Genomic DNA, 25,006 nt, shown 5'->3' on the forward strand with positions numbered 1-25,006 from the left:
GTTTCGACTAAAGAGTTGATTTGGTTGCTCGGCAAGGGTTCGAGGTTTTAGAAGAAAATGTGTGCACGAAAGGAACACCTGCACTTATCGAGTGGCCGTTCATTTGATTCTTCACAGAGACTTGGGGTGCGATTTTGTAGGAATGCCTTTTTTCATGCAAATGCCTTTTCGCGTGACGTCATCTATTTTGGAAATTGTGTATACGTAGGCACGACGTTTCTTGGATCGTCCAATCAGAAGCTCCCTTCATTGGCCGGATGTTTCTTTCGTATTCTCTTCTCTTTTTCCGGGACTGTATAGCAAATTTGTTTTCTAAAACGGCACTTAATAAAAGCGGACTTCCATGCTGCGCAAAGCAAATTCATTTTGTTACATTACAACGCAAAAGCTGCCGCAGTCCAAAGAAATGCAAACGCAAGTGCTCTATTTTTGAAGCCGTAGCCACATAGTAGTCGGATGTGCATCCAATCCATGCCGTTGAGCGCACGCAAAATGGCAGCCTTTGTTTACCTGTGAACAGCTGACAGCCTCTAGCGTGGGTAACTCTGAGCTTAGTGTCACACATTCCTTCCCCCCTCTTCTTTGGCTTCTGGATTGGATTGGCGCGGCTCGCTACGTGCTTGCGCACGCTTTTTCGAGCGCAGATTGGTGTGCGCCTGGTTTCTGCACTAGGCTGTTATGCGATCGCTTTTTCGAGCGCACATTGATGTGAGCCTGGTTTCTGCACTAGGCTTTTGCACGATCGCCTGCTTTTTGCACTGGGCTTTCAAAAGGCGAAGTGAGCGTCGCTTACTGCGGAAGTGCTGCGCCACATAGGCACGTGGCTCATGAAGGAGACGACCGGCGACTTGCTTAATCTGTCGGACCATGTCATCGCCGACTGGAGGAGCTACGCTCGTGAGGTCGTGCGGGACGAGCTGCTGGCGCGACCCCCACTCGGTGGCCCCGGGAGGATTGTGCAAATTGATGAATGCCTCCTTCGCGGCAAGCGAAAATACAATCGAGGCCGCCTGAAGACGGGCGACAACGTTCCGCCGAGCCGCCAAAATTACAGCGGCATTGCAGATCGTGGACCATGGGTATTCGGCATGATCTGCGTGACCACCGGGGAGCTCCGACTATTCAAGGTCGACCGACGAGACGCGGCGACGCTAGGCCCCATTATTGGAGCCAACGTTGAACCGGGAACCACCATCCACAGTGATGAATCGGCCGCATACAACTGCATCCCGAACTTAGTGGGGGCTAACGGAGCAAGACTGAATTTGCAATGGGAGGCTGTTAACCACAGCATGAACTATGTAGACCCAATCACGGGCGCTCACACCCGAAAAATCGAAAGCTACTGGCAGAAGGTGAAGCGCCACCTCGTCTCCGCCGGCTACAGGGTGACTCCACAGCTTCTCGAGTCGCACCTAATATTGCTACGGCACAATATGTGCGATCTCGAAAGGCCAGCAGTGTGAAGACGACGACGACGGTTAGAAGCTTGCGCGGGCTGTCGCCTCTTGGCCAAGCGCAGCGTATTTTCCTTGTAAATATATTTGTACATAGCTTTTCGTCTGCGTCTTCCTACGTAACATATCTGGTGGAGGTGGACGTTCCCTGTACCTCGTCACGGAGCTTCGCAGTGGACGGTACGTCGAGCCTTCCTTCATGGCTCCCGGTGACGACAACCCGACTCCGCCGGCTCCGACACCTGCTGCCACTTCGCCGACCTACATCACTCTCCCCGCTCCCCGTGATCCTGGCGTATTCTCGGGCCACGATGGGGAAGACGTCGATGACTGGATCAGCCTGTATGAACACGTCAGCCGCAATAACCGGTGGGACCCTACTATTATGCTCGCCAACGTAGTCTTTTACCTCGGTGGCACACCTCGAGTTTGGTATCGCACGCACGAAGATGAGCTCACCAGTTGGGATTCACTTAAGACACAGCTTCGCGACTTGTTCGGCAACCCCTACGGTCAACAACTTGCCGCGCAGAAGGCGCTTTCCGGCCGTGTGCAAACGTCAACAGAGCCCTATGTCACGTACATTAAGGACGTTTTGGCTCTGTGCCGCAAAGTTGACACCCACATGACTGAGTCAGACAAGGTTTCCCACATCCTCAAAGGCATTGCCGATGACGCCTTCAACTTGCTCGTTTGCAACAACGTAGCCACGGTGGATGCTGTTATAAAAGAGTGCCGCCGCCTGGAACTCGCCAAAAGCCGACGTATTGACCAGCAGTTTGCCCGTCTGCCCAACACCCCAGCGACATCTTCCTGTGCCGACGCTCCTCGTCCCCACAACACTGCCGATGTTACCAGGATCGTCCGGCGTGAGATCGAGGCCGCCTATCCGGCTGCCTTCGACTCCAGTCCCACCAACACATCTGCAGTCACGGTCTCACTGATCCAGGCAGTTGTCCGCCAGGAGTTTGAAAACATGGGTCTTCACACCATCTGCTCGGCCCATCGCCCTGATACCCGCCCGGCTTCTTCGATTTCGCGCCGTCCCGCATCTTCTTACCCACCACGTTTCCGCAACCCATCTGAATGGCGCACTGCTGACGACAAGCCTATTTGTTTCCACTGCCATCGAATCGGGCACATTTCTCGGTACTGTCGTAGTCGCTGGAGTTCCCCGATCCGGTCTACTTATACTGCCTACTCTCGCCCCTCAGGTGGCCCTTCTCGTCCCTATGCCGCACGCTCCGATAATGCCGCCACTGATTCTCCTGCAACGAACCGCCCCTATTCTCGTTCGCCTTCGCCCCAACGACGACAATCTCGCTCTCCCCAGCCCCGTCGCTCCTACTCGCCGACTCCCTTCGGACGCCGCTCCCAGCCGGAAAACTAGACGATGCAGCGCCTCGAGGTGACGCTGCATTGCTCCCTACGCCGCCAAATCCTCTACTGACTTTGCCCACTCATCTGAACCTTCTTGACGTGCAAGTCGACGGTGTTTCTGTGTCTGCTCTCATAGACACTGGAGCGCATTTGTCCGTAATGAGCGCTGACCTTCGTAACCGGCTCAAGAAAATTATCACGCCCACCACGACGCCTGTTGTCCGTGTCGCCGATGGCGGAACAGCCCCCGTAATTGGTATGTGTACCGCCCGCGTCTCCTTCGCCGATCGCTCAACAATCGTGCTATTCACAGTCATCGCCCACTGTCCCCACGACATCATCCTCGGCTTAGACTTCCTCTCCGCACATTCTGCTCTCATCGACTGTTCCGCCAGTACTCTCCGCCTTGACCTGCCTGTTCTGGATCCTGCTGAACCCCACCCCAGTCGCCTCAGTTCCGCCGACTTCGTTCGCTTGCCCCCTTCGGCACTGACCTACGTTGACCTAGTGTCATCCCCACCAGTCCCCGACGGTCACTACATCGCGGCTCCTATGCAAGACGTCCTCCTTACACACGGGATCACAGTACCCCATACAGTTTTATCTATTACGGCGAATTGCGTCTGCCTGCCAGTGGTCAACTTTGGCTTGACTACACAAGTGCTGCCACGTGGGATGTCTTTGGCCCAGCTTTGTTCATTCGAGGATCACTCAGTAGCATCCATTGCAGTAGACGACACTTCATCCGATACTCCTCTCCCATCGCAGTCGACAAATTGTACCATCGCTGACTTACTGAAAATGATTGCCCCCGACTTGTCCTCCGACCACGCTCGTGAACTCTACCGCGTTCTGTTTTCCTACCACGATATTTTTGACTTTAACGATCGTCCTTTGGCCCAAACTACAGCTGTCAAACATCGCATTAATACCGGCGATGCCCCTTCTATTCATCGCCGCCCGTATCGAGTGTCCCCAGCTGAGCGTCAAGTTATTCACGCAGAAGTTCGCAAAATGCTTGCCAAGAACATTATTGAACCGCCATGTAGTCCTTGGGCGTCACCGGTTGTGCTGGTAAAAAAAAGGATGGCTCATGGCGCTTTTGCGTGGATTATCGGCACCTTAACAGGGTTACCAAAAAGGACGTGTATCCCCTACCTCGGATTGATGACGCCCTTGACTGCCTCCACGGTGCGCGCTATTTCTCCTCTATTGACCTTCGCTCCGGCTATTGGCAGATTGCCGTGGACGATCTCGACCGCGAGAAGACTGCCTTTGTAACACCCGACGGTCTTTATCAATTCAAGGTGATGCCGTTCGGCCTATGTAACGCTCCTGCCACTTTTGAACGCATGATGGACTCCCTTCTTCACGGTTTCAAATGGTCCACGTGCTTGTGCTACTTGGACGACGTTATCGTATTCTCCCCAACGTTCGCTACGCACCTCGAGCGCCTCTCAGCAGTCCTGGACGTTTTTCGGCGAGCCGGTCTGCAACTCAACGCATCGAAGTGCCAATTCGGCCGTCGCCAGATTACCGTCCTTGGACATCTCGTTGACGCGAACGGAGTGCAACCGGACCCAGGCAAGATCCATGCTGTTGCGCACTTCCCTGTTCCGAAGTGTGTCAAGGATGTGCGCAGCTTCATCGGCCTTTGTTCGTACTTCCGCCGTTTCGTGAGGAATTTCGCCGCCATAGCACGACCACTAACCGACCTTTTGAAAAAAGACGCTCCTTTCCAGTGGGGCGATAACGAGGCCTCTGCATTCTCTCATCTAATCGACATTCTCACAACGCCTCCCGTTCTGGCCCATTTCGATCCTTCTGCGCCTACCGAGGTCCGTACTGATGCCAGCGGTCACGGAATTGGAGCAGTACTGGCACAACGCCAGCGTGGCCACGACCGTGTTATCGCTTACGCCAGCAGGCTCCTCTCACCCGCGGAGCGCAACTATTCCATCACTGAGCGTGAGTGTCTGGCCCTAGTTTGGGCGGTTGCGAAATTCCGCCCATACTTATATGGCCGATCCTTTTCCGTTGTCACAGACCATCACGCGCTTTGTTGGTTATGCTCATTGAAAGACCCTTCAGGCAGACTTGGTCGCTGGGCCCTACGCCTCCAAGAATATTCGTTCTCTGTCACCTACAAATCTGGCCGACTACACAAGGACGCTGACTGCCTGTCTCGCTACCCGGTAGACGAGCCTGACCAAGCCGACAGTAGTACCGCCGACGGCATTTTCTCTGTGTCTGCCTTCGCTAACATCGCCGATGAGCAGTACCGAGACCTATCGCTGCGAGTACTCATCGAGCGTCTGCGCTCTACACCTACCGACGCATCCGTTCGCCAATATGTCCTCCAGGGCGGCATTCTGTACCGAAGGAGCTTCGTCCCTGATGGCCCTGATCTTCTTCTTGTCGTGCCACAACATCTACGACAGACTGTGCTCTTTGAGATGCATGACGCACCCACCGCAGGACATCTTGGGGTAACCCGCACGTACGACCGCGTCCGCCGCCGCTTCTATTGGCCTGGTCTCGCTCGCTCCGTTCGGCGCTATGTTGCTGCCTGTGATCCCTGCCAGAGTCGGAAGACACCTCAGGTGCTACCTGCCGGTCATCTCCAGCCGATCACCGTCCCTGTGGAACCGTTCTTTCGTGTTGGATTAGACCTGCTCGGTCCCTTTCCCACGTCATCCTCTGGGAACAAATGGGTAGCCGTCGCGACTGATTACGCCACCCGATACGCTATTACTCGGGCTCTCCCTACCAGCTGCGCCACTGACGTCGCGGACTTTCTCTTGCGTGACATTATCTTGCTTCATGGCGCCCCGCGCCAGCTGCTTACTGACCGTGGTCGAAACTTCCTCTCGAAAGTTATCGCTGACATTGTGCGTTCCTGTTCCATTCAACACAAACTGACCACTTCATACCATCCTCAAACCAATGGCCTGACAGAGCGGTTAAACCGTACTCTTACCGATATGCTGGCCAAGTACGTTTCCAAGGACCACCACGACTGGGACATTGCCCTTCCTTACGTAACATTTGCGTACAATTCTTCCCGGCACGACACCGCCGGATTTTCTCCCTTTTATCTACTGTACGGTCGCGAACCTACCTTGCCCCTAGACACGGCACTTCCTCCTGCTGCGGTCTCAACAAGCGAGTATGCGCGCGACGCCATCGCCCTCGCCGACCATGCACGCCAGCTTGCCCGTGCTCGACTTACGGCCTCACAGACCACTCAGCAGTGTCACTACAACGCCTGCCATCGTGACGTACAGTTTTCACCTGGTGCGCTCGTGCTCCTGTGGTCGCCCTCTCGTCACGTCGGACTTTCAGAGAAGCTTATTTCGCGATACACAGGGCCCTACCGCGTGCTGCGCCAGGTGACGCCTGTGACTTACGAAATTGCTCCTGTGGGCTCAACATCGTCCTCTCCTGTGGCATCTAGTGATGTCGTACACGTCAGTAGGCTCAAGGCCTACTACACTGCTTCCGAGTCCGATCTTTAGTCGCTCCGGGACGGCGCTTTTGCAGCCGGGGGTAGTGCTACGGCACAATATGTGCGATCTCGAAAGGCCAGCAGTGTGAAGACGACGACGACGGTTAGAAGCTTGCGCGGGCTGTCGCCTCTTGGCCAAGCGCAGCGTATTTTCCTTGTAAATATATTTGTACATAGCTTTTCGTCTGCGTCTTCCTACGTAACAGTATGGCTATGGTGGGCATCGATTAATGGGCACATGCGCTGCAAGGACTCGTTTCTGCGTTTATTAGAAGCGATCGCACGGCGCTACCCAGTGTGACAAAGTAATGGAAAATAATGCGCACTTTTCTGACCCTTTGCTTTTGTATGAATGTTTCCCGGCATTGCTGCGCGCTTCCATACACAGTACGCCCGCGGTGCAGCACTTCCGCAGTAAGCGACGCTCACTTCGCCTTTCGAAAGCCCAGTGCAAAAAGCAGGCGATCGTGCAAAAGCCTAGTGCAGAAACCAGGCTCACATCAATCTGCGCTCGAAAAAGCGATCGCATAACAGCCTAGTGCAGAAACCAGGCGCACACCAATCTGCGCTCGGAAAAGCGCGCGCAAGCACGTAGCGAGCCGCGCCAATCCAATCCAGAAGCCAAAGAAGAGGGGGGAAGTAATGTGTGACACTAAGTTCAGAACTACCCTAGCGTGTCCGTCTGAACAGCAGACAGCCCCTTGCGTGTCCGTAATTGCGGCCCCGCCCCCGTCGGATCAGGATTGAGGCGAGTAACTATTGCTCGTGTAGTGCTTGCATTGTCGTGCGGTTTTCGCTGCATGTCTGACGTGTGATAATTTCTTCTTTAGGATGGACCAAGAAGAATTAGCCGTAGCCGCCGAGGTCAAACTTTGCAGCATAGTGGATCGAGAACTGTCAAGACATTTTCCATAGGGCACCGCCATGACATAACGGTAGCTTCGTCAAAGTTATCGCTGCATCGGTAATTTTTCCTGCACTGATACGCTCCGAGAAAGAAGCTGCTACAACATTAAATGTGAGTAGTGACTTCACCTTTTTTTACATTAGTGGTATAAAAAGGCAGAAATAACTCGTAGTGAGCACTTTATGCAGGCGTTTAGCTTAGAATGTTTGCCTCTAAATTTCTTACTGTGCTGCGGGCCGGCTGAAATTCCCAAGTTGACAAAGAGAAAATGGCCGCAAAAGGGCCGCGGGTGTCGAAAGAGCAGGCGGCTATTCTCGCGCAGTTCATCGAGCAGCACCCATACCTGGCGAGAGCTTCTACAGAGTTCTCGCCACGCATGGCTGCTGCTCGAAGAAATGAACTGTGGGAGGAGGTGGCGGCGGTGCTTAACGCACAGGGGCCAGCCGTAAAGGCCACGAGCCGTTGGCGCAACCATTGGGCCAAGATGGCCCATAAAGCGAAATAGAAGCGGCCAGGGCCGCGAGCGAGAAGAGGTGAGCTTCTAATGATGCTGACAGTAACGTCGTTTCACGTTGTCGTTGTTGCCGTGTTTGCAGGGCTACTGGAGGTGGCAAAGTGGGTGGCGTGGACGGCCGCGTCCTCGACGTCCTTATGAGGACAGGAGGGGTCCTTGTTTACCCCCCTGAGTACTTCCCCGATAGGGAGGTGCGTACATTGGATTTAAAGAAGTGTTGTTTGTGTGACCTGCTGTGACCTCACAAATTTTCAGCATTACATTGTAACACAATAATGCAAAATTTTTAAGCCCTTTTTTGTGCAAGTGACAATATAGCTTATGTACTCTGAGCAGCAACTTGTGTACATGATGCGCATTGCACACACTGCTCGCAATGTCTGAACACTACTCTGATTGCAGGACGACGCAAGTTCAGAGGAAGCTGCAGGCCCAGCGGTTCCCGCAGACATCCACCAGCGACAACTGCTTTCGTGGTGTCGGGCCCTGCAGCTGTTGCTGGGACAAGTGGCCTTACACATAAGGCAGTGACCTAGCTTTTGTAGTAGCATTGTTGTTTGCAGTTGCTGTATCATCTTGCTGTGAAGTAAAGTACGTCACTGTGCTGTTATTACCTTTGTGTCCAACATCCAGCTTTTATTCATGGAGGAGAAATGCAAGACTACAAATGACATGATGTTGTAATAGAGATTCCTTGTGCTTCTTATGGGTTACTGCTACCAGCAACATTCTGTGGCACCTTTTGCTCTAACTAGCTGTTTTGTGTATCATTATTGTAGCTAGGCAGCTATAATGACATTTCAAAGTGACTGGTTAGGACAATCAATTTGTGTAGGTCGGATAACAGTGAATGAGCAGTCTTTGCTTTTGCCTTGCATGAAGAGCCACCGGCTACACCCCAGGTGCTGCGGCCTACCACCCAGGTGCCGCGGCCTACCACCCAGGTGCCTCAGCCAACCCCGCAGGTGCCGCAGCCTACCCCGCAGGTGCCGCAGCCTACCCCCCGAGAGCCACGGGCACCCCGTAGGCAGCCCAGGCAGCAGGAACTCGATGGTGCTCTGATGACGGCTACTGCCGCATACGTTCAACAGAGCCAGTTGGAGGAAGCCGGAGTTGAAGAGGACACCCGCTTCCGCCAACAACTGCTGGAGCAAAACCGGCAGGTATGTGTAAGGCCACAGATGTATATTTTTCTGCGTATGAAATTGATGAGCATATGACCTCTCTAAAATTATATTAATCAGTGAACAAGCATAACGTATACGTGTAGTCCTGTGGTGATATCTTGTACACATTCGCGTGATATGACATGTGTAAATATCTACGCAATCATGTGGCAAAAAGAAAAAAAGTGGCGTTGAGTTCAAGGAAGCAGGTATAGCAATGTAACAGATCTTAATGGAATGCGACGGCACAAGTTTGATGGGGCAGAAAGATATTTCCAGTGTTTGAATATACAATGACAAGACAATAGCCTGCAAATGCGGATGAATGCAACACACGAAGGCCTTGTTACTGAGCTTCTGTAATTAAACTAATTACACATCTTTGCTAACAGCACCACGAGGCCCACATGCAGAGCCTGCGGCAGCACCACGAGGCCCACATGGAGAGCCAGCGGCACCTCGGGGAGGAGGTGGCGGGAATGCGGGAAGTGCAGTCGCAGCACCTCGAAGTGAAGCGGCAGCGCCTCGAAGTGGCGCGTCGGTCGCACGAGATGAACGAGCGCCTGCTTCAGCTGCTGCTGGCTGCACTGGGGCATGGTGGCAGCCAAGCCCCTCCCCCCTCACAGGCCCCACATAATTAAAGGATGCAAAGGTAGCATAGGCAAGGAATTTGTAACTTATCTTAAAATTTGCTGATGTAATAATGATATGAAGAGCAAATATTGCTAGCTTGCAAATAAATAATTGCTGAAGTCACCCTTTAAAACCCATTAATTCCCAGTCCCAGAAAACGCAAAGAAAACAGGAAGACAAGCTGTATGCTTGCATTTAAAACGAAAATAAAGGCACAGACGCAATAAAAATAGTTATGAACAGCTTTTATTAGAACTTACAGCTTGTTGCACATATGCAACACTGGGCAGTAATGGAACGCAATGTACAAGGAGAGATAAACTTTAGCTGAGGTTACAAGGTTTTTTTTTATTGCAAGAACAAAACAATGGTCCAAGCTGGGTTGCCTGTAGGCATTCTAAGCCTGGTGGAAGTGGATAAAACAATTACGGTCTTCATTTAGGCACAGGTACACCTGGCACTTGCAGCAAGAAATAAAGGTATAGCCTCCTTTGCATGCCTTGCACCTGGTTCTGCGCTCGTTCCAAAGTGGCCAATGCTGTGTTCCGTCCTTTCGGGTATCTCGTGGTACTGCACTGAGGACCTTCTTGACGAGCGGGAGATTTTGCTGAGATGGTCGTCCAGGTGCACGCTTTCTGAAAAGTACCAATGTCGTCGCAAGCTAAGAGAGAAAACTACGCAAAGGCATTGTACTAGTGCCTTGCTGTTGTGCATGACGTTTATGCAGAAACCATGCATTGACTGCGGCCACATTGACGGTGTGCCAGAATATGTACATGCACCATCGCTTTGCCCGCATTGGAAAGCGATAACTGTAGCAAATCTTGTCTAGGAGGTCAACACCACCCATTGACATGTTGTACATTGGCACAATAGCAGGGCACTCAACTAGAATGTGTGTCTTCTGAGTTTTGTCCCATATTTTTACGGTTGTTATTTCTTCAACACCAACACAATTGGAAATGAGTGTCACTGGCCTGTTGTCAAACCACTTCACGGCAACCATGTTTTGCTCACCACACGACGCAACGCAGAAGTCCAATGTGCCACGACCTTTCTTTTTCATTTCTTTCTCATTCATCAGCTTGCATGATTGCAGTCTGTTCTCTCGCACAGTGCCAATGTAAGAGATTTTTCTGCGTGTTAGCTCACTCACCAAATGAGGACATGAAAAAAAGTTATCACCAATAATGAGGTTGTTTTCGCGGTCAGGGAGACTTGAACACAGCTAGACGACAACTCCTGCACCAAGACCGAGCTCATATCCACCTTGTTCACCATAGAAACTCTTGCTAAATGCTGGGTACACATCGAAGTCATAGCAGAGCCCCGACTCTCCTGCCCGGGCCTAAAGCTTCAGACCCCACTTGCATTTTGGTTTGTTTGGCAGGTACTGCCGTATAGGCGACCTTCCGCGGAAAGGGATCAAAATCTCATCAATACAAGACTTTGTTTCCTGTGGAATTTTCAGCATGTTTTCGCGCAGTTCTGAAAGCCAGGGGCGCACTTTCCAGCATTTGTCTTGCATTGTCTTTTCTGTCGCAGCATCATTGTCGACAAAGTTCAAATGACTTGTTATCTTCTCGAAGCGGTTCCGCGACATAACTTGTGCAACATGCTCATACCTGCTTCTTTGTTCCCAGTATGCACGTACATTGTGCATATCCACGAGGCCCATACGGAAAAACATTCCAAGGACAGAAGTGAGTTCTTCAAGCGTCATGCCCAGAGCCGCTCCATTTTTTTGCAAGTAGTATTTGTTCGTTTCTTCCCCGACACGCGTCAGCATCGTTCTTGACACGAACAAGTCAAAAAGCTGCTTTGCTGTGAGAGGCTCGGAGGGAGGCAAAGGAAAGTCATTTTGGAAAGAACTTCCTGGCGTCTGAAACGATGTTTTTTTCAACGTATAACGCTTCTTTGCGTATGTCGCTTTCAACCCTGTTGTGGAGGGCATGACCTCATCCTCGGACTCCGTATAACTACTTTCTTCATCAGTGCTTCGGTCAACAGTTGCCGCTCCTGCTTCTTCATCACTGCTCTCATCGGATATGTCACTCTGGTTGCAATCAATGTGGCGAAGCAAGTTGTCATTTCCCAGGAAATGCTTTCGTCGTATTCTCTGCAATCCATAGAACAAAAAAGACGAAATTTCATCCTGCAGATTCCATTAAAATAAATTAAAAACAATTTTAGTACACTCGAAAAGCACAGAGTTTGTCCTTAGTGTAATAGTATTACACCATCACGTGCTAATAAGGAGAATGGAGTCTATTGCACATATGCGACAGGGGTTCAGTGGGACACTACTGCCCGCTGTTGCACATGTGCAACGTGGCATATAAAGAAAATTTTTCACTCGTTCTAATGCTTGAAAATCAAAACGTTGCATACGAAACAAACCAGAAACGTCTTTTTTTTAAACCTAAGCAATATCAACTACCTGTCGAAAAGATTCTATTAGTTATTTAAAAAATAAACATACCTGCTCAGCGGAGCTTACGTGCGGCATGGAAGACGCCATTTTGTAGACTGCTGGATGGATGGATGGATGTTATGAGCGTCCCCTTTGGAACGGGGTGTGGTGGGTTGCGCCGCCAAGCTCTTGCTACTATGCTGCCTAATATCCTACCTAGGTTAACCAATGAAAAAAAAAAGAAAAAAAAACACTATGAACTACCACGTCCAATTTTTCTGATCCCCTATTGCGAACTGTGTTTTGGTACGTTTCCGTCTTTTGTCGTTTCCCTACTTTTTTTCCACCAATCCTCCAATCTCCTCTTACTAATGTCTATTGCGGACCTGTTTGCTTTACCACTGCTCCCGCTGAACCCAAGGGCTTCAAGGAGGCCAGTGGTGCCTAAATCGACCGCTGGGTAGACGTTTTCACATTCTAATAAAATATGCTCCGTCGTTTCCTTAACTTTACCGCAGCAAGCACATGCTTCTTCTTCCTTCTGATATCTCGCTTTATAGGTGCGTGTTCTAAGGCATCCCGATCTCGCTTCGAAAAGTAATGAGCTTCCTTTTGAGTTATCATAAATGGTTTCTTTCCTGATTTCGTTTTTTCCTCTTAAGTAGTTACTCATGGCAGGTTTCTTTTCCATTGCCGCCACCCATGAGATTAATTCAGCCTCTCTGACTTTCCGCTTGACCTTCTTTGTTGCTGTGTTGCCCACCCCACAGGCCGCATACTTGCTGGTAAGCTTCCTAGTTCTTTTCCTCAACTGTGAATACAGAAAGGTGCAGTTTTCCTCAAGCGCTTTTATTTACACATCGCAACCGCATTTCTAGTGCTAGCTTGCACTGTACAAATATTACTGTTTAACATTGCTGAGTTCTGCTATATACAAGTGAGGTCACTTTGCCGAAATCTATCAACTGCTCGTGCGTGCACACACTTCGCGGGAGCCACAGCGTTTGACATGTCGGATTACCAGTTGGACGGCATTTTCGTTACTCGAAAGGAACTCTGCCGTTGTTGCGAGACAAAATGGTGGAGGACCTAGAAGCTGCGCGTGCAACAGCACGTTCCATGGAGTGGAAAGTGTGACGTGCACTGCACATCTTGGCTTCTGTGAGCTTCTCTGTGCTAGTAGAAAGTGAGGAGACAGGCGCTTATGTCCATCAATGCGTAAGGGGATACGAGTAAGAATCAGGCTACATGCATCTAGATGACGACAGCAGCAACAAGCAAATTGTGGCAGACACTTTGATTATGCACTTATTTTTAGCTTGCTTTCAATCTCTTATGTCACCACTAACGATACTGTTTTACTTAGTATAAATGCAGGCTTTACATAACCCTTAACTACACAACTTTTATGTACCCACCGTGGTTGCTCAGTTGCTATGGTGTTAGGCTGCTGAGCACGAGGGATCGAATCCCGGCCACGGCGGCCGCATTTCGATGGGGGCGAAATGCGAAAACACCCGTGTACTTAGATTTAGGTGCACGTCAAAGAACCCCAGGTGGTCGAAATTTCCGGAGCCCTCCACTACGGCGTGCCTCATAATCAGAAAGTGGTTTTGGCACGTGAAACCCCATAATTTCATTTTTTAACAACTTTTACATTTCTCAACAAATCATGAATGCTTTGCATTACGCAGACATCAACTACAACTTAGCACGGGAAATGTATCTGCAATTTCACAGCATGAAATGCACAATGCAATTACTTAAAACTGTGTGCATGCACCTAGCGATGCTGACGCTGCTGTTGACGTCGCAGCTGCCGCCGCACGCTCCTCAAATAACGCATGTGCTGCGCACGGGTTGTGCCAAACATGCCAATGACATTGTCGCGAACAGCCCGCCCTCTCAAGTAGTGCATTCTAGAGCCCGTGTTACGGGGCAGACTGTGTGGCATGCGGTCGCCGTTATTGTCAAGCTCACTACTACTACTGCCGCTGCTACTGTCGTCATCGCTGTCATTGCCTGATTCGTCGCCTTCAGAAAGGCGAAGGTTGTGCAACACAGCACATGCCGCGACAATGTTGGCTGCACGTTGCGGCTCGTAGAGGAGGGTGCGATATCGCTGAAGACAGCGGAAACGGCTCTTTAAGAGCCCAATGCACCTCTCCACTACGGAACGCATGGCGGCATGTGCTGTGTTGTACTGCCCCTCGGCTGTGTGCACTGGAGGATGGCCAGGAACTGGGGTCAGGAGCCACGGCTCCAAGGGGTAGCCACTGTCACCTGCACAAAGATGGAAATAGTACATTGAGTACTCCGCTGACGAGAGGCAAGTTGTCAACTGAGGAAAGCTACAGCATCATTCAACAAAGGTAGACTTCAGGGTTGCAAGTCCCTAGTCAAAGCATGAGTTGAGCATGTCCATACCCGACACAAACTCTTAACCAATTTACAAGTGCACTACTCGGTACCTGTCACAAACAAGAAATCAACACTTGTTGGTGCTATCAATGACAGTAGTAGCAGTAATGTGTGTTCATTTCTTCTGCTTCTGGCAGTCACGGTGCAGAAAGCACTAATACGTGTTGCCTTCGTCAGCTCCTCGCAGACACATAATGTGCTTGTAGCTTAAGACTTCGAACATTGCCAATGGTGGCAGTCAATGTCTTAATTTTCTTTTTTTACTCCAGAAATACTCATGTTCTTGTGGTTTGGGTAAAAGTTTGGGTTGGGGCGGACCCGGCGTTCTGCGCTGCTGAAGCGTGACTGCGCCAAAAAAAAAAATGTTTTTTTTTCTCACCGAGGAGGTATTCACCGGCATTCACGATGCGCCCCGCTTGGAACCGCCGGCGCAACCATGTCGTCCGCCAGATGAAAGCGTCGTGGTCCGACCCCGGTCGCATAGGGTCCAAGGCCAAGATTTTCATGTCCGCGTCGCAGATCTGAGGTAAAACGTAAACCAGAGAAAGTGCCCGTTGGCAAGAGCAACGTAACTTTCAAAAAGGATCGCAGAAAACATGAGTTTTACTTACGAACATGCAGTTGAGGGCGTAGTATTCCTTGCGGCACATGAACACAGCCTTGCGCTCACCCTTGGGTGCGATAATGGCTATGAGGCTGCCGTCTACGCATCCGATGACGGCGGGGATAACGCTGCGCCGAAGGAAACCCTTCTTCATGGCTGCCTTTTCCTCGGCTGTCTTTGGAAAACGGACCCACTTGTGGCGGGCCCCTGCGTTCACGACAGCCTCTGCCACACGTAGTACGCACTCGCTCACCGTCGACTGCGACACACGGATCGTCTCCTCGCTCCCAACGGACGCTTGGAAGCTCCCAGTGGCAAAGAAGCGCAGCGCACACAACACTTTCCGCTCCACCGACAGTCCCGTCGCTCGCTCAGCTTCTAGTTCCCCCGCCAGTTCCTCGCACAACAACCGCACCGTTCCCTTCGAGAGGCGAAAACGCCGTCGAAAATGGTCATCCGGCATGTCAAACGCGTCATCTGGCTCTCCGTGTTCACGTCGGCGACGGCAAAGAGCCCCGGCCATAGCTATCAGAGGGGCGGCCATTTTTTTATGCCTTCGGAAACGACCCTGCCTCTGGCCGTGCCAAAAATCTATGCCTTTTGCTCCGCATAATGAGTGCGTCAACGTCACGATGACGATCACAGTTTTTGCGGGTTCCTGACGTCGCGTGATTGACAGACAAAATGGGCGCGGCCCGGTCATTTTCGACCAATGACTGCGCAGTGATGGCGGCAAAAGGCATGGAAAAAGGAATAGAATTCCTACTAAATCGCACCCTTGGAACAGTAGAAGTTCGGAGAGCTGCCGTTGCCAGTCAGAATCCCTGATGGTGAACTGGATCTAAAACTCTTGGTGTTGTCATCTTTTTCCTTTATTGGTGCGAGACAAATCTATGTAGCTGTGGAAGTTTAAGACTGTTGTTCTTTCAGCTTTTAGGCAACTGTAGTTCTGGTCCTTCAGTCGATTTGTCCAACACCGTACATAAGAAGAAATGATGCCCCATGGCCCCATCGCTAATCTCCGAGGGCCCTCCAGCGAACCTACAGCGAGCCCTACAGGGCCCTACAGCGAGCCATCCAGCCCTCCCCATGGTCGGTGCCTACGCAAGGTAGATTTACCAGCATTTATAGATGACAATACGACAGCAGTGTTTTTGGAACCAGCCATTACAGGCGACTGACAACCGCAAGCGCGCTGTGCCCTGCGCCGCTGCCGCGTTCCCACCACCACCAAATGCGACAGGAGAAGATGGAATAACAGTCAATTTAATCAAAGATGGAGGGACTATTATGATTGAAAAGCTTGCGGCCCTTTATACTTAATGCCTCACGACTTCAAGTCCACCAGAGAGCTAGAAAAATGACAAAACTATACTAATCCATGAGAAGGGAGACGTTAACGAATGAAAGAATTATAGGCCGATTACCGTGTTTTCAGTATTTAATAACATTTTCACCAATATAATTTCCTACAGAATCAGGGCAACACTTTCAGTCGACTAAGAGAACAGTTTGGCTTCAGGAAGTGATATTTTACAATGAATCATATCCATGCCATCTATCAGATAATTGAGAAATCTGCGGCATATAATAAACCTCTCTAGATGGTTTTTTATAGATTATGAAAGTAAATTTGATTCAGTAGAAGTACCAGCAGTCACGAAGGTATTGCGCAACCAATGAGTACAGGATGCGAGCGTGAATATCTCGGGAAAAATCTACAAAGATTCCACAGCTAATTTGGTTTTCCGCAAGAAAAGCATAGAATTACCTATCAAGAAAGTGGCCAGGCAAAGAGACACGATCTCTCCAATGCTACTCACTGCATGATTAGATGAAGCATTCAAGCTATTAGACTGGGAAGGCTTAGGAATGAGGATCGACGGCGAATATCTCAGCAACTTTTGGTTTGCAGATGATATTGTCCTGTTCAGCAACACTGGAGATGAAATGCAACAAAAATTAATAACCTTAACCGAAGATGTACATGAGAGGGGTTGAAGATTAATATGCAGATGGCAAAGGTAACGTTCAATACCCTGGAAAGAAAACAAGAATTCATGATCACCAGCGAGCCGCTAGAGTCTGCACCTGAGTACGTTTATCTCATGATGATGATGATGACCTTTATCTAGGTCGATTAATCACAGACGATTCTGACCATGACAAGGAAATTTACGGACGAGTAAAAATGGGTTGCAGTGCATGCTGTAGGCTTTGCCAAATCCTCACTGGGAGGCTACCAATGTCGTTGAAAATAAAAGCGTACTATCATTGCATTCTACCGGCGCTGACATATGGGGCAGTGACTACAAGGTAAACAAATATGCTCGAGAACAAGTTAAGCACCACGCAAAGAGCGATGAAACGAAAATAGTTAGGCGTAACGTCAAGAGATAGGTAGAGAGCGGTGTGGATCAAAGAGCAAACAGGGATAGCCGATATTCTAGTTGGCAGTAAGAGAAAAAAACGTTGCTGTGTAGGTCATGTAATGCGTACGTAGGCTAGATAACCGGTGGGCCATTGGAGTTACAGAATGGGTGCCAGTTAAGGGAAGGTAAGCGTAGTCGAGGACGATAGAATATTAGATGGGGCGATGAAATCACGAAATTTGCAGGTGCAGGTTGGGATCAGCTAGCGCAAGACAGGGGTAATTGGAGATCGGTGGGAGAGGCCTTCGTCCAGCAGTGGACATAAAAATAGGCTGCTGTTGATAATGATAACATTTACTTTTTTTAAATTTTATATTTATTTATTTCCCAATACTGTCAATCCCGATGGGGATTATTACAGGAGTGGGCACATGGTCATGAAAAAAGTACAATATGAGCAAAATAACACTGAACAAACAAGGAGTTAGCATAAAAAAACATGGACACTTAAATTCATTGAGTAACTCATTGACCTTCACACAGTTGCGCTTGAAAAAAAAAGCAAGTTGTGATCGCGACTGTTTCTTCTAAATGATTTGTAAATGTTTCTAATGTGGGCTGGGCAGTAATAGCAGGGTTTAAGCAGTTCCACTCTCGCACAGCTCACGGAAAGAATGAAAAGAAAAAAATGTTGTTGTTACAAATAAATTCTTCTGGCGTGAAAGCGTGCTTATGCCGAGTCGGTCTGGTGTGTTTGTATTTTTTACAAAGGCGGCGGGATCCAACTTCAGCGCACTGTGTAATACTAAGTATAGGAACTTTAAACGTTGAACCTTAGCTCGAATTTCGAGGGTCGCGAGGCCTGCACGAGAAAGAAGTTTGGTTGGTGAATCTGTGCGTTTAAAACGATTATAGATAAATCGGGAAGCTTTGTATGCGTCCCAGCGTATGAATGTGGTTTTGGGAATGTGGAAACCATACTATGTTGGCATATTCGAGTGCCGGTCTGATAAGGCTGGCGTAAGCAAGCTGCTTTGTCTGGCTGGTGGAATGCGATAAGGTGCGTTTGAGGTAGAAAAGTTTGTTCAGGGCTTTTTTAGCTACGTACTGTATGTGCACATTCCAGCTGAGGTCGGATGAGATGATTACGCTTCAGTATTTGTACTCGGTGACGCTTTGCAGAACAGTGCCGTTGAAACCGTACGGTAATTGCAGACTGGATTTTTTGTTTGTGACCGACAAGCAGACAATTTCGTCGGAATTTATCACCATTTGCCAGTATGCGCACCACCGCACTACCTTATTTAGGGAATTGTTCAGTTCATTTATAGGCAAACTGCAAGACGTGCACGTGAGATTCGTTGTTTGTCATATCAAGAATCGGGGTAAGTGTTTTACGCCCTTCCAAGTGAATTACCTGAAGCCCTGCACATCTGTGAGAATGCTCACATCATTATCAGAGACATCGACTGCTTCGTAGTGAGGGTAATTGCTGCGTTCTCCACTCTTCTGTCATCTCAGGTGTCACAGGCAAATTGTCACATATATAAATTTGGTTCCCGTAAAATGTTTCGAACTAATGTTCACAGCGGCGACACAGACAAGAGCTATTCCATACTCTACAGTGAAGTGGAATATAACATAGCGTTCGAAAGAAAAACGACAGCCGCCTTTTACACTCGCTATGCTTCATTGATTCACTTCATTGAAATGCAACTGGCAATGAAAACTTCACACATGTCTCTGCTCTTTAGCGATAGACGCCACCTCATTCCGCAGGCATATCGCGTGCTTCGAACGATCGCCGGTTCGTCGGACTCATTTTGATTTGAGTGAGCTGAGCCGTCAGACCAAGTGAACACGGTAACAACCAGATTGCGATGCCTTGTGAATGCTGGCCTATACTCATTGAAGCGAGGTAAAACAAACTGCTTTCCATGCCAGTACCAGGAGAACTAAGACGGTCTGCACGTACGGGCATGCCTAGAGAAGGAAAACACCGCAGTCATTTATTCGCACAAGGGAAATCAAACATTTAGAAGAGGCAGCAGGCTAAGAAACAGCCACCTGAGATTCTGCTTGCCTTCATTGCCAAAGCACACCACATTCTTGATCAAGCTGAGACATCAATTCAGTCTAGTGGAGGACCTCCGTTGTTGAACCACTCGAGTGGTTAGTACGTGGATGAACGATTAGTCTAGTTTCGATTCTTCCTGTTATTTTTATATGAACCTCCCGCTATAGCTAGGCTTCACTGCAGTTTTATCTGCGTGGTGCATATATTTCAGGGGCAGCTGAAGGTCGGGACTCACATGAAGATAAAGGAGTTCTTGCAATTAAACTGTTCCTACCAGATAGAAGAATTTGCTGCCATGCAGAAGCATTGCATTGATTCCCAGGCAACACACCATGATGAAAACGGTGAACTCGGGGTCATTGCTCGAGCAAGGTGGCACTATACTCCCAGAAGTCATCTGTTTCAGGTATGGCTATATTTTGATGGCTTTTGGACTGAAATTGTATTTCATGTGTCTTAAGTATTACTGGCTCATGGGTCACTCTTTCTATGAGCCAGATACATTTATGTTACTTCTGAAATATTTAGGCGGTAAAGTAAGCACTGCATTTTAATGCGACAGTAGTTCCTCAAAGCAAAGTTTGCTCCGTCCCTCCCACTTCGGTTGCACTGTAGTCGACGTCGGGTCAATGCTTCATTGCTTCATTAAAGAGAGACGTCACTTTGCACGCCACAACTAGCAAGCATCGAAACGATGTTCAGTTCAGATCCGAAGGTACTTACCAGAAGTACACCGTACAACACTCCTGCTGAACAGTTTGGGTGATATTTTTGTGCCCCACTCAGAATAAGAGCTATGATTTCTGTGCATGTTTATACATCAAGCAATAATGCTGTGGTCGAAGGCGACGTTTCGTGCATTGAACAGTAAGTCCCTTAGGAGAAGATAAACGCGTGTCTGTTGACCTTGGGGCTGACGCACTAAATGATATAAAAGATGGAGAAGTCAAAACTTTTCTCTTTGAGGTGATGCAAGAAGACAATACAAACCACTTCCGGAAGTACAGATAACATTAAGCTTCGACTTTAATTTCAAGTTTAGTAAAGCATTTCCTTTGCACGAAAAAGAAGAATGATACGAAAAGCATAAAAAGCTGCGAAACTGCAACTCGACTAGGCGGTTGCCCATTTACTTGGCAGAAACAGGAGCAAGGAGGCTCTATACTTTAGCTTCCTAAGTGGATGTTGCTCTTCAAAAGTGAAGCCTATCGCCGCGAACTTGCTAGAGGCAACAAGGCCGAACCGCCGTAGCGGCCATTGCGGATCACACAGTATGCTCGTAGTGTTTATTGGTTGTGCGCTGTTGCAACACTGCTTAACTGATTTTGAGAATCTTTCCAAGGGCAGTGCAACAGGTACCTCAGTACGTCATACCTGCACCAGTCGCGTGAAGGTGATGCCGGATGCGACGTTTCACTTGTAACATAAGCTTTCCGTCGTCTGCTCAGGACTGTCGTACGGCATGCGTACGTTTGCTTCAACCGGCAAGGGTTGGGAAGGTGCTCGGAAGATATGCGAATGTCAAATGCTCATTTGAAGTAATAGCTCTGCGGAAACTCGTAAAGTGGATAGACGTAATTAATAAAGGGAAAATCAGACATCCATCCATTCGTAGCAATTTACTACAAAGGAAACCCATACGGGTTTCTCGAAAGAAAAGCGTCACAATTGAAGAAAAATTCGTCCTGGTCCGGGACTCGAACCCGGGACTACAGCCTTTCCGGGGCAGCCGCTCTACCGTCTGAGAAGGGCAGCGGATTGGGCGAGTTGGTGTTCCATGGTAACAATAAAATTCAAACAGCGCTAGACGACAGGACCAGAAAGACGAGGAGAGGAGAAAGAGGAGGAGGTGTTTGTCTCCTCCTCTTTCTGGTCCCGTCGTCTAGCGATGTTTGAATTTTAATATTATACCGTCTGAGATAACCAGGCGGCTAGCAGATGGCAGGGCGAAGTCGAATTTGTCAACAACTTGAAGCAAAGGCAAGAGTTTGACGTAATAGCTTTGCGGAAGCATGGAGAGAAGTAATTAATAAAGTTCTGCAACGGCGAGCTTTTTCTTTCGAGGAGCCCGTATGGGTTTCCTTTCTTTGTAGCAATTGTAGCGGGTGGATGTCTGATTTTTCCTTTAATTATTATTCGTTTACGCCTTATAAATACTCGTCAGCACTGCATGCGGTTTTTATGTAGCGCATGTACAGGTTGCATCTTAGAACGAGATGATGGGATTTCGCCAGTGGCTTCCAGCGGTCTCGGGTTGGAATCGAGTACGTGCGCAATGTGCTTGTACGATGACAGAGTCTGTTTGGCCCGTACCATGCACGTTCCGCACAGCGACTGTGTTTTGATAGGGGAAATCAGCGAGACAAACGCGTACGCAGGAGAACATGTGGACGGTACGAGTGCCGGACTTACAAGTGAAGATGCTCAGTGCCTGTTTTGACCCCTTCTTTTGCGTACGCGTATTTATCTTTCGTAGGTTTCCTGTTCAGTTATTTACACCACTAGCTCAGCGAGAAAGTCTGTTGTAAAACTGGGGCTTGAGTTCAACACAAGAGCATGAGCCGTTTTACAAGAATATTGCGGAGTGCTACCTAAGGCTTTGGGTACACATCAGTGAGAATGCTAAATGAGCGAATTGCGAAGGAAAAGCCTGATCACTGCTTTCAAGATTGCAATGTGTAAAATTTAATGAATGTACAGCCTGAGTTACTAACGCATCTTTATAATGAACCATTATGCATTATAAACGTTCGGGTGTCAATTAGAAATCTTTTCAGATGTTCTTACGGCTTTGTAGCATTTCTGACCGATTTTTCAGTTGTATCTCTTACCGTAAGTTCTAGACGGGATGGATGAATGCGATCAATTCTTGACATCAATTTGGCAAACCCTCTCAAGTTGTTCAGGATGCTAAACACATAGCCTGCGGCGCCTTGCGTAAACCAGCTTGGTAATGTTGTGTACTAAAATAGAGAGTAATTACCGTATCTGCACGTAAATAACGCGATCACGAATATAACGCGAGGGGGACTTTCGTTCTCTCAGAAAAAAAAAAGAAATCTTCAAATAAAAAAATTACGATACTAACAGAAATTACAGATAACGCAAAAAACAAATGCCCGCAGCGTTTTATTCATCGTTACTTCGAACTGGAGCCGCAAAATAAAGTGAAAGAGCGAGTGCTGATTGATGTATTTATCCCTGTTGGCGAGAACGGCGTCATGGTCCATAAGATGCCCCAAGGTTACTGGACAAACATCAATAACATCACTTCAGAAATGCGCGTGACACAATCGAACACTGCAGAGCCTTACTCTGATTTCGTGGTGATGCAACACGCGACTTCGCACAGCAGCGAATATGTCGTACCTTTCACGTCAATTAGTGGGTAAACAGGAATGTTCTTTACGCACACACACCACACAAACTTAGTTTGTATGGAGAGACCATTTGTGAGTTAACCAAGTGAGCAAGTGCTATTGGCGAAGCGTCCAACCGACAGCATTCATCAAGGCCTGTGGCAATAAATCGACGCAGGAATATTTCTTTATTGACAGCAGCGACAGGCAAGTGCGGTCCGATATACTTTCTAAAGGGGTCCCTTTGTGATGTTTCACCGCGGCCGCCTGTGCTGGAGCCGCGTTCTCCTGCCTCTATACGAGAAAAGTGTACGCCGCTGGCTTCACTCGTTCTCGGAGGCAGCGGCTGGGACTGTCACTCCAGAAGTTTAATATAACGTTCTTGAACAGGACACACAAAAAATAGATTTGAGCGACAAATATATCTTTCTTGCGCATTTTAAATTGACGCATGAAAAGAAGCTCTCTCCCACATTAACAAAAGAGGTCTTACGTTTATGGTCAATTCAGGGCCGACAGGGGTAAGAAAACGCCAAATAAATAATCAGTAAAATAAAATAAAACGACCAGAATTTTCATGCCGTAAAATTTGGCTTAACCGCCTTCCCGTAAATAATACGGTAATGGCTGTTACACAATTTTATTGCGTGTCCCCTGGCCCTTGCTAGAAATCTGAATTGAATGCTGGGGGTTTCACGTGCCAGAACCTCGATTTGATTATGAGGCTCGCCGTAGCGCGGGACACTGGATTAATTTCGACCACCGGCGGATCTTGAACGTGCTCTTTCGCATTTCGCCGCCATCGAAATGCGGCCGCCGCAGCCGGGATTCGATTTCGCGACGTCGTGCTTAACAGCGCAACACCATATCGGCCAAGCGGCGGGTGTTGCTAGAAACGTCTCGAGCGAAAAAAAAAAAAGAAATCTCGGCGCGATTTTGTAAGCGACACTCGCGGCTCTCACGATCTCGCCGTCGACGATGTCGTAGAAGCGCTCGACGAGGTAGATGGCCGTGGTTTTTCCCGAGCCCGCGGTGCCGACGATGGCGACCCGTTGGCCGGGCTCCACCGAGAAGGTGACGCGGTCCAGCACCTTGACATCTTGCTCGCCCGCGTACGAGAAGCTCACCTCGTTCAACGTCAGGAAGCCGCGCACCGTGTCCTGCGAGAACCAGTCACGCCTGCTGGAACGGGGCTCGTCCTCGAAGCAATATGCCCTGTCTACAGCACGCTTGTATGCGAGTTATCACTTCGTGGATCTTGAAGTTCTAAAGTAAAACTAGCATTAAAAGAGCGGGCCAGTATGGAGAGCCTGGGAACAACTTTGGCCACTTTAGGTCCCTTAGCGCGTGGGAGGCGAGCGTTCCGCCCCCGGTCACATGTTTCCGCCACGGACGGTGTATAACTGAACCATCGACCGTGTGGCTTAACGCAAGAGAAAACGACTTAGGTCTTTTTCAAGTGACTGCAACTTAGAACCTCTAATTTTTCGTATGTACAGTTCACTTTAGCTAGAACAATTTTTTTTATAATTTAGACGCGCGAATAAACCTCCAAACCTCACTGTACCGCTACCCTCACGGGGCGTTATAACGTAAAACTATTCCAAACTTTTGTATTCCACTTCTGCAATCAGCCCACCGCGATTGGTCAAAAACTTTTTGGACCAACCGCACTTCACCTGTCTGTCACGCGACGTCACAAAAACCGCGTAGCTCCCCTTCTGATATGACGTGTACACACTGATTATGCATAATTTGACCGAACAAAACAAAAAGTTATTTCTGATTCGACGCCTTTGGTCAAAAGTTTTCGGGCTGCACCCACTTCACCTGCCTCTCACGCGACGTCAATAAACCACAAAAACTTACCGCTTCAAAGTGACGCGTACGCGTTAAAGATGCATTAATATGCCGAACAAAACTGAATTCTGAATATAGCCGCCGGCTGCCCCATTCCGAAAGTGACAAAAGATGGATGCCGCCGATCGTTCCGACACTGGGTACTTGCCCATGCCGGAGAGCATGGGTTTATTTGCATGTAATTAAACTTTTTGTGTGGCCGTGTAAAGTTTTCGAGAACTTTCGGCACGTTTACGACCTCGTTCTGCCAACTCTTCTATGCTGAGGATCAGCTTTAGCGTCATTCTTAAAGGGAAGCTGAAACGGTTTTCAATTTCCATGAATTGCTGGGGTTG

The 25,006-nt window shown here is 48.9% G+C and overlaps 1 protein-coding gene across 2 annotated transcripts in view; it reads right to left on the reverse strand.

Annotated features, from left to right (window-relative positions):
- LOC135911067 (phosphatidylcholine translocator ABCB4-like) overlaps positions 1–25,006 on the reverse strand; it is a 350,943-nt gene that overhangs the window by 27,884 nt on the left and 298,053 nt on the right. Inside the window, exons 25-26 of one of the 2 annotated variants that reach the window (XM_070532589.1) lie at positions 23,774–23,971; positions 9,966–10,200 (exon numbers count right to left, since the gene is read on the reverse strand). In XM_070532589.1, the coding sequence (XP_070388690.1) occupies positions 10,000–10,200; positions 23,774–23,971 (399 nt within the window). In that variant the 3' untranslated portion in view covers positions 9,966–9,999. Of the gene's footprint in view, positions 1–9,965; positions 10,201–23,773; positions 23,972–25,006 lie in introns of those variants that run through there. The other variant, XM_065443154.1, reaches the window with a different exon arrangement.

Source organism: Dermacentor albipictus, chromosome 1, assembly GCF_038994185.2.
Source record: "Dermacentor albipictus isolate Rhodes 1998 colony chromosome 1, USDA_Dalb.pri_finalv2, whole genome shotgun sequence".
In the NCBI taxonomy this organism is placed as follows: Eukaryota; Metazoa; Arthropoda; class Arachnida; order Ixodida; family Ixodidae; genus Dermacentor; species Dermacentor albipictus.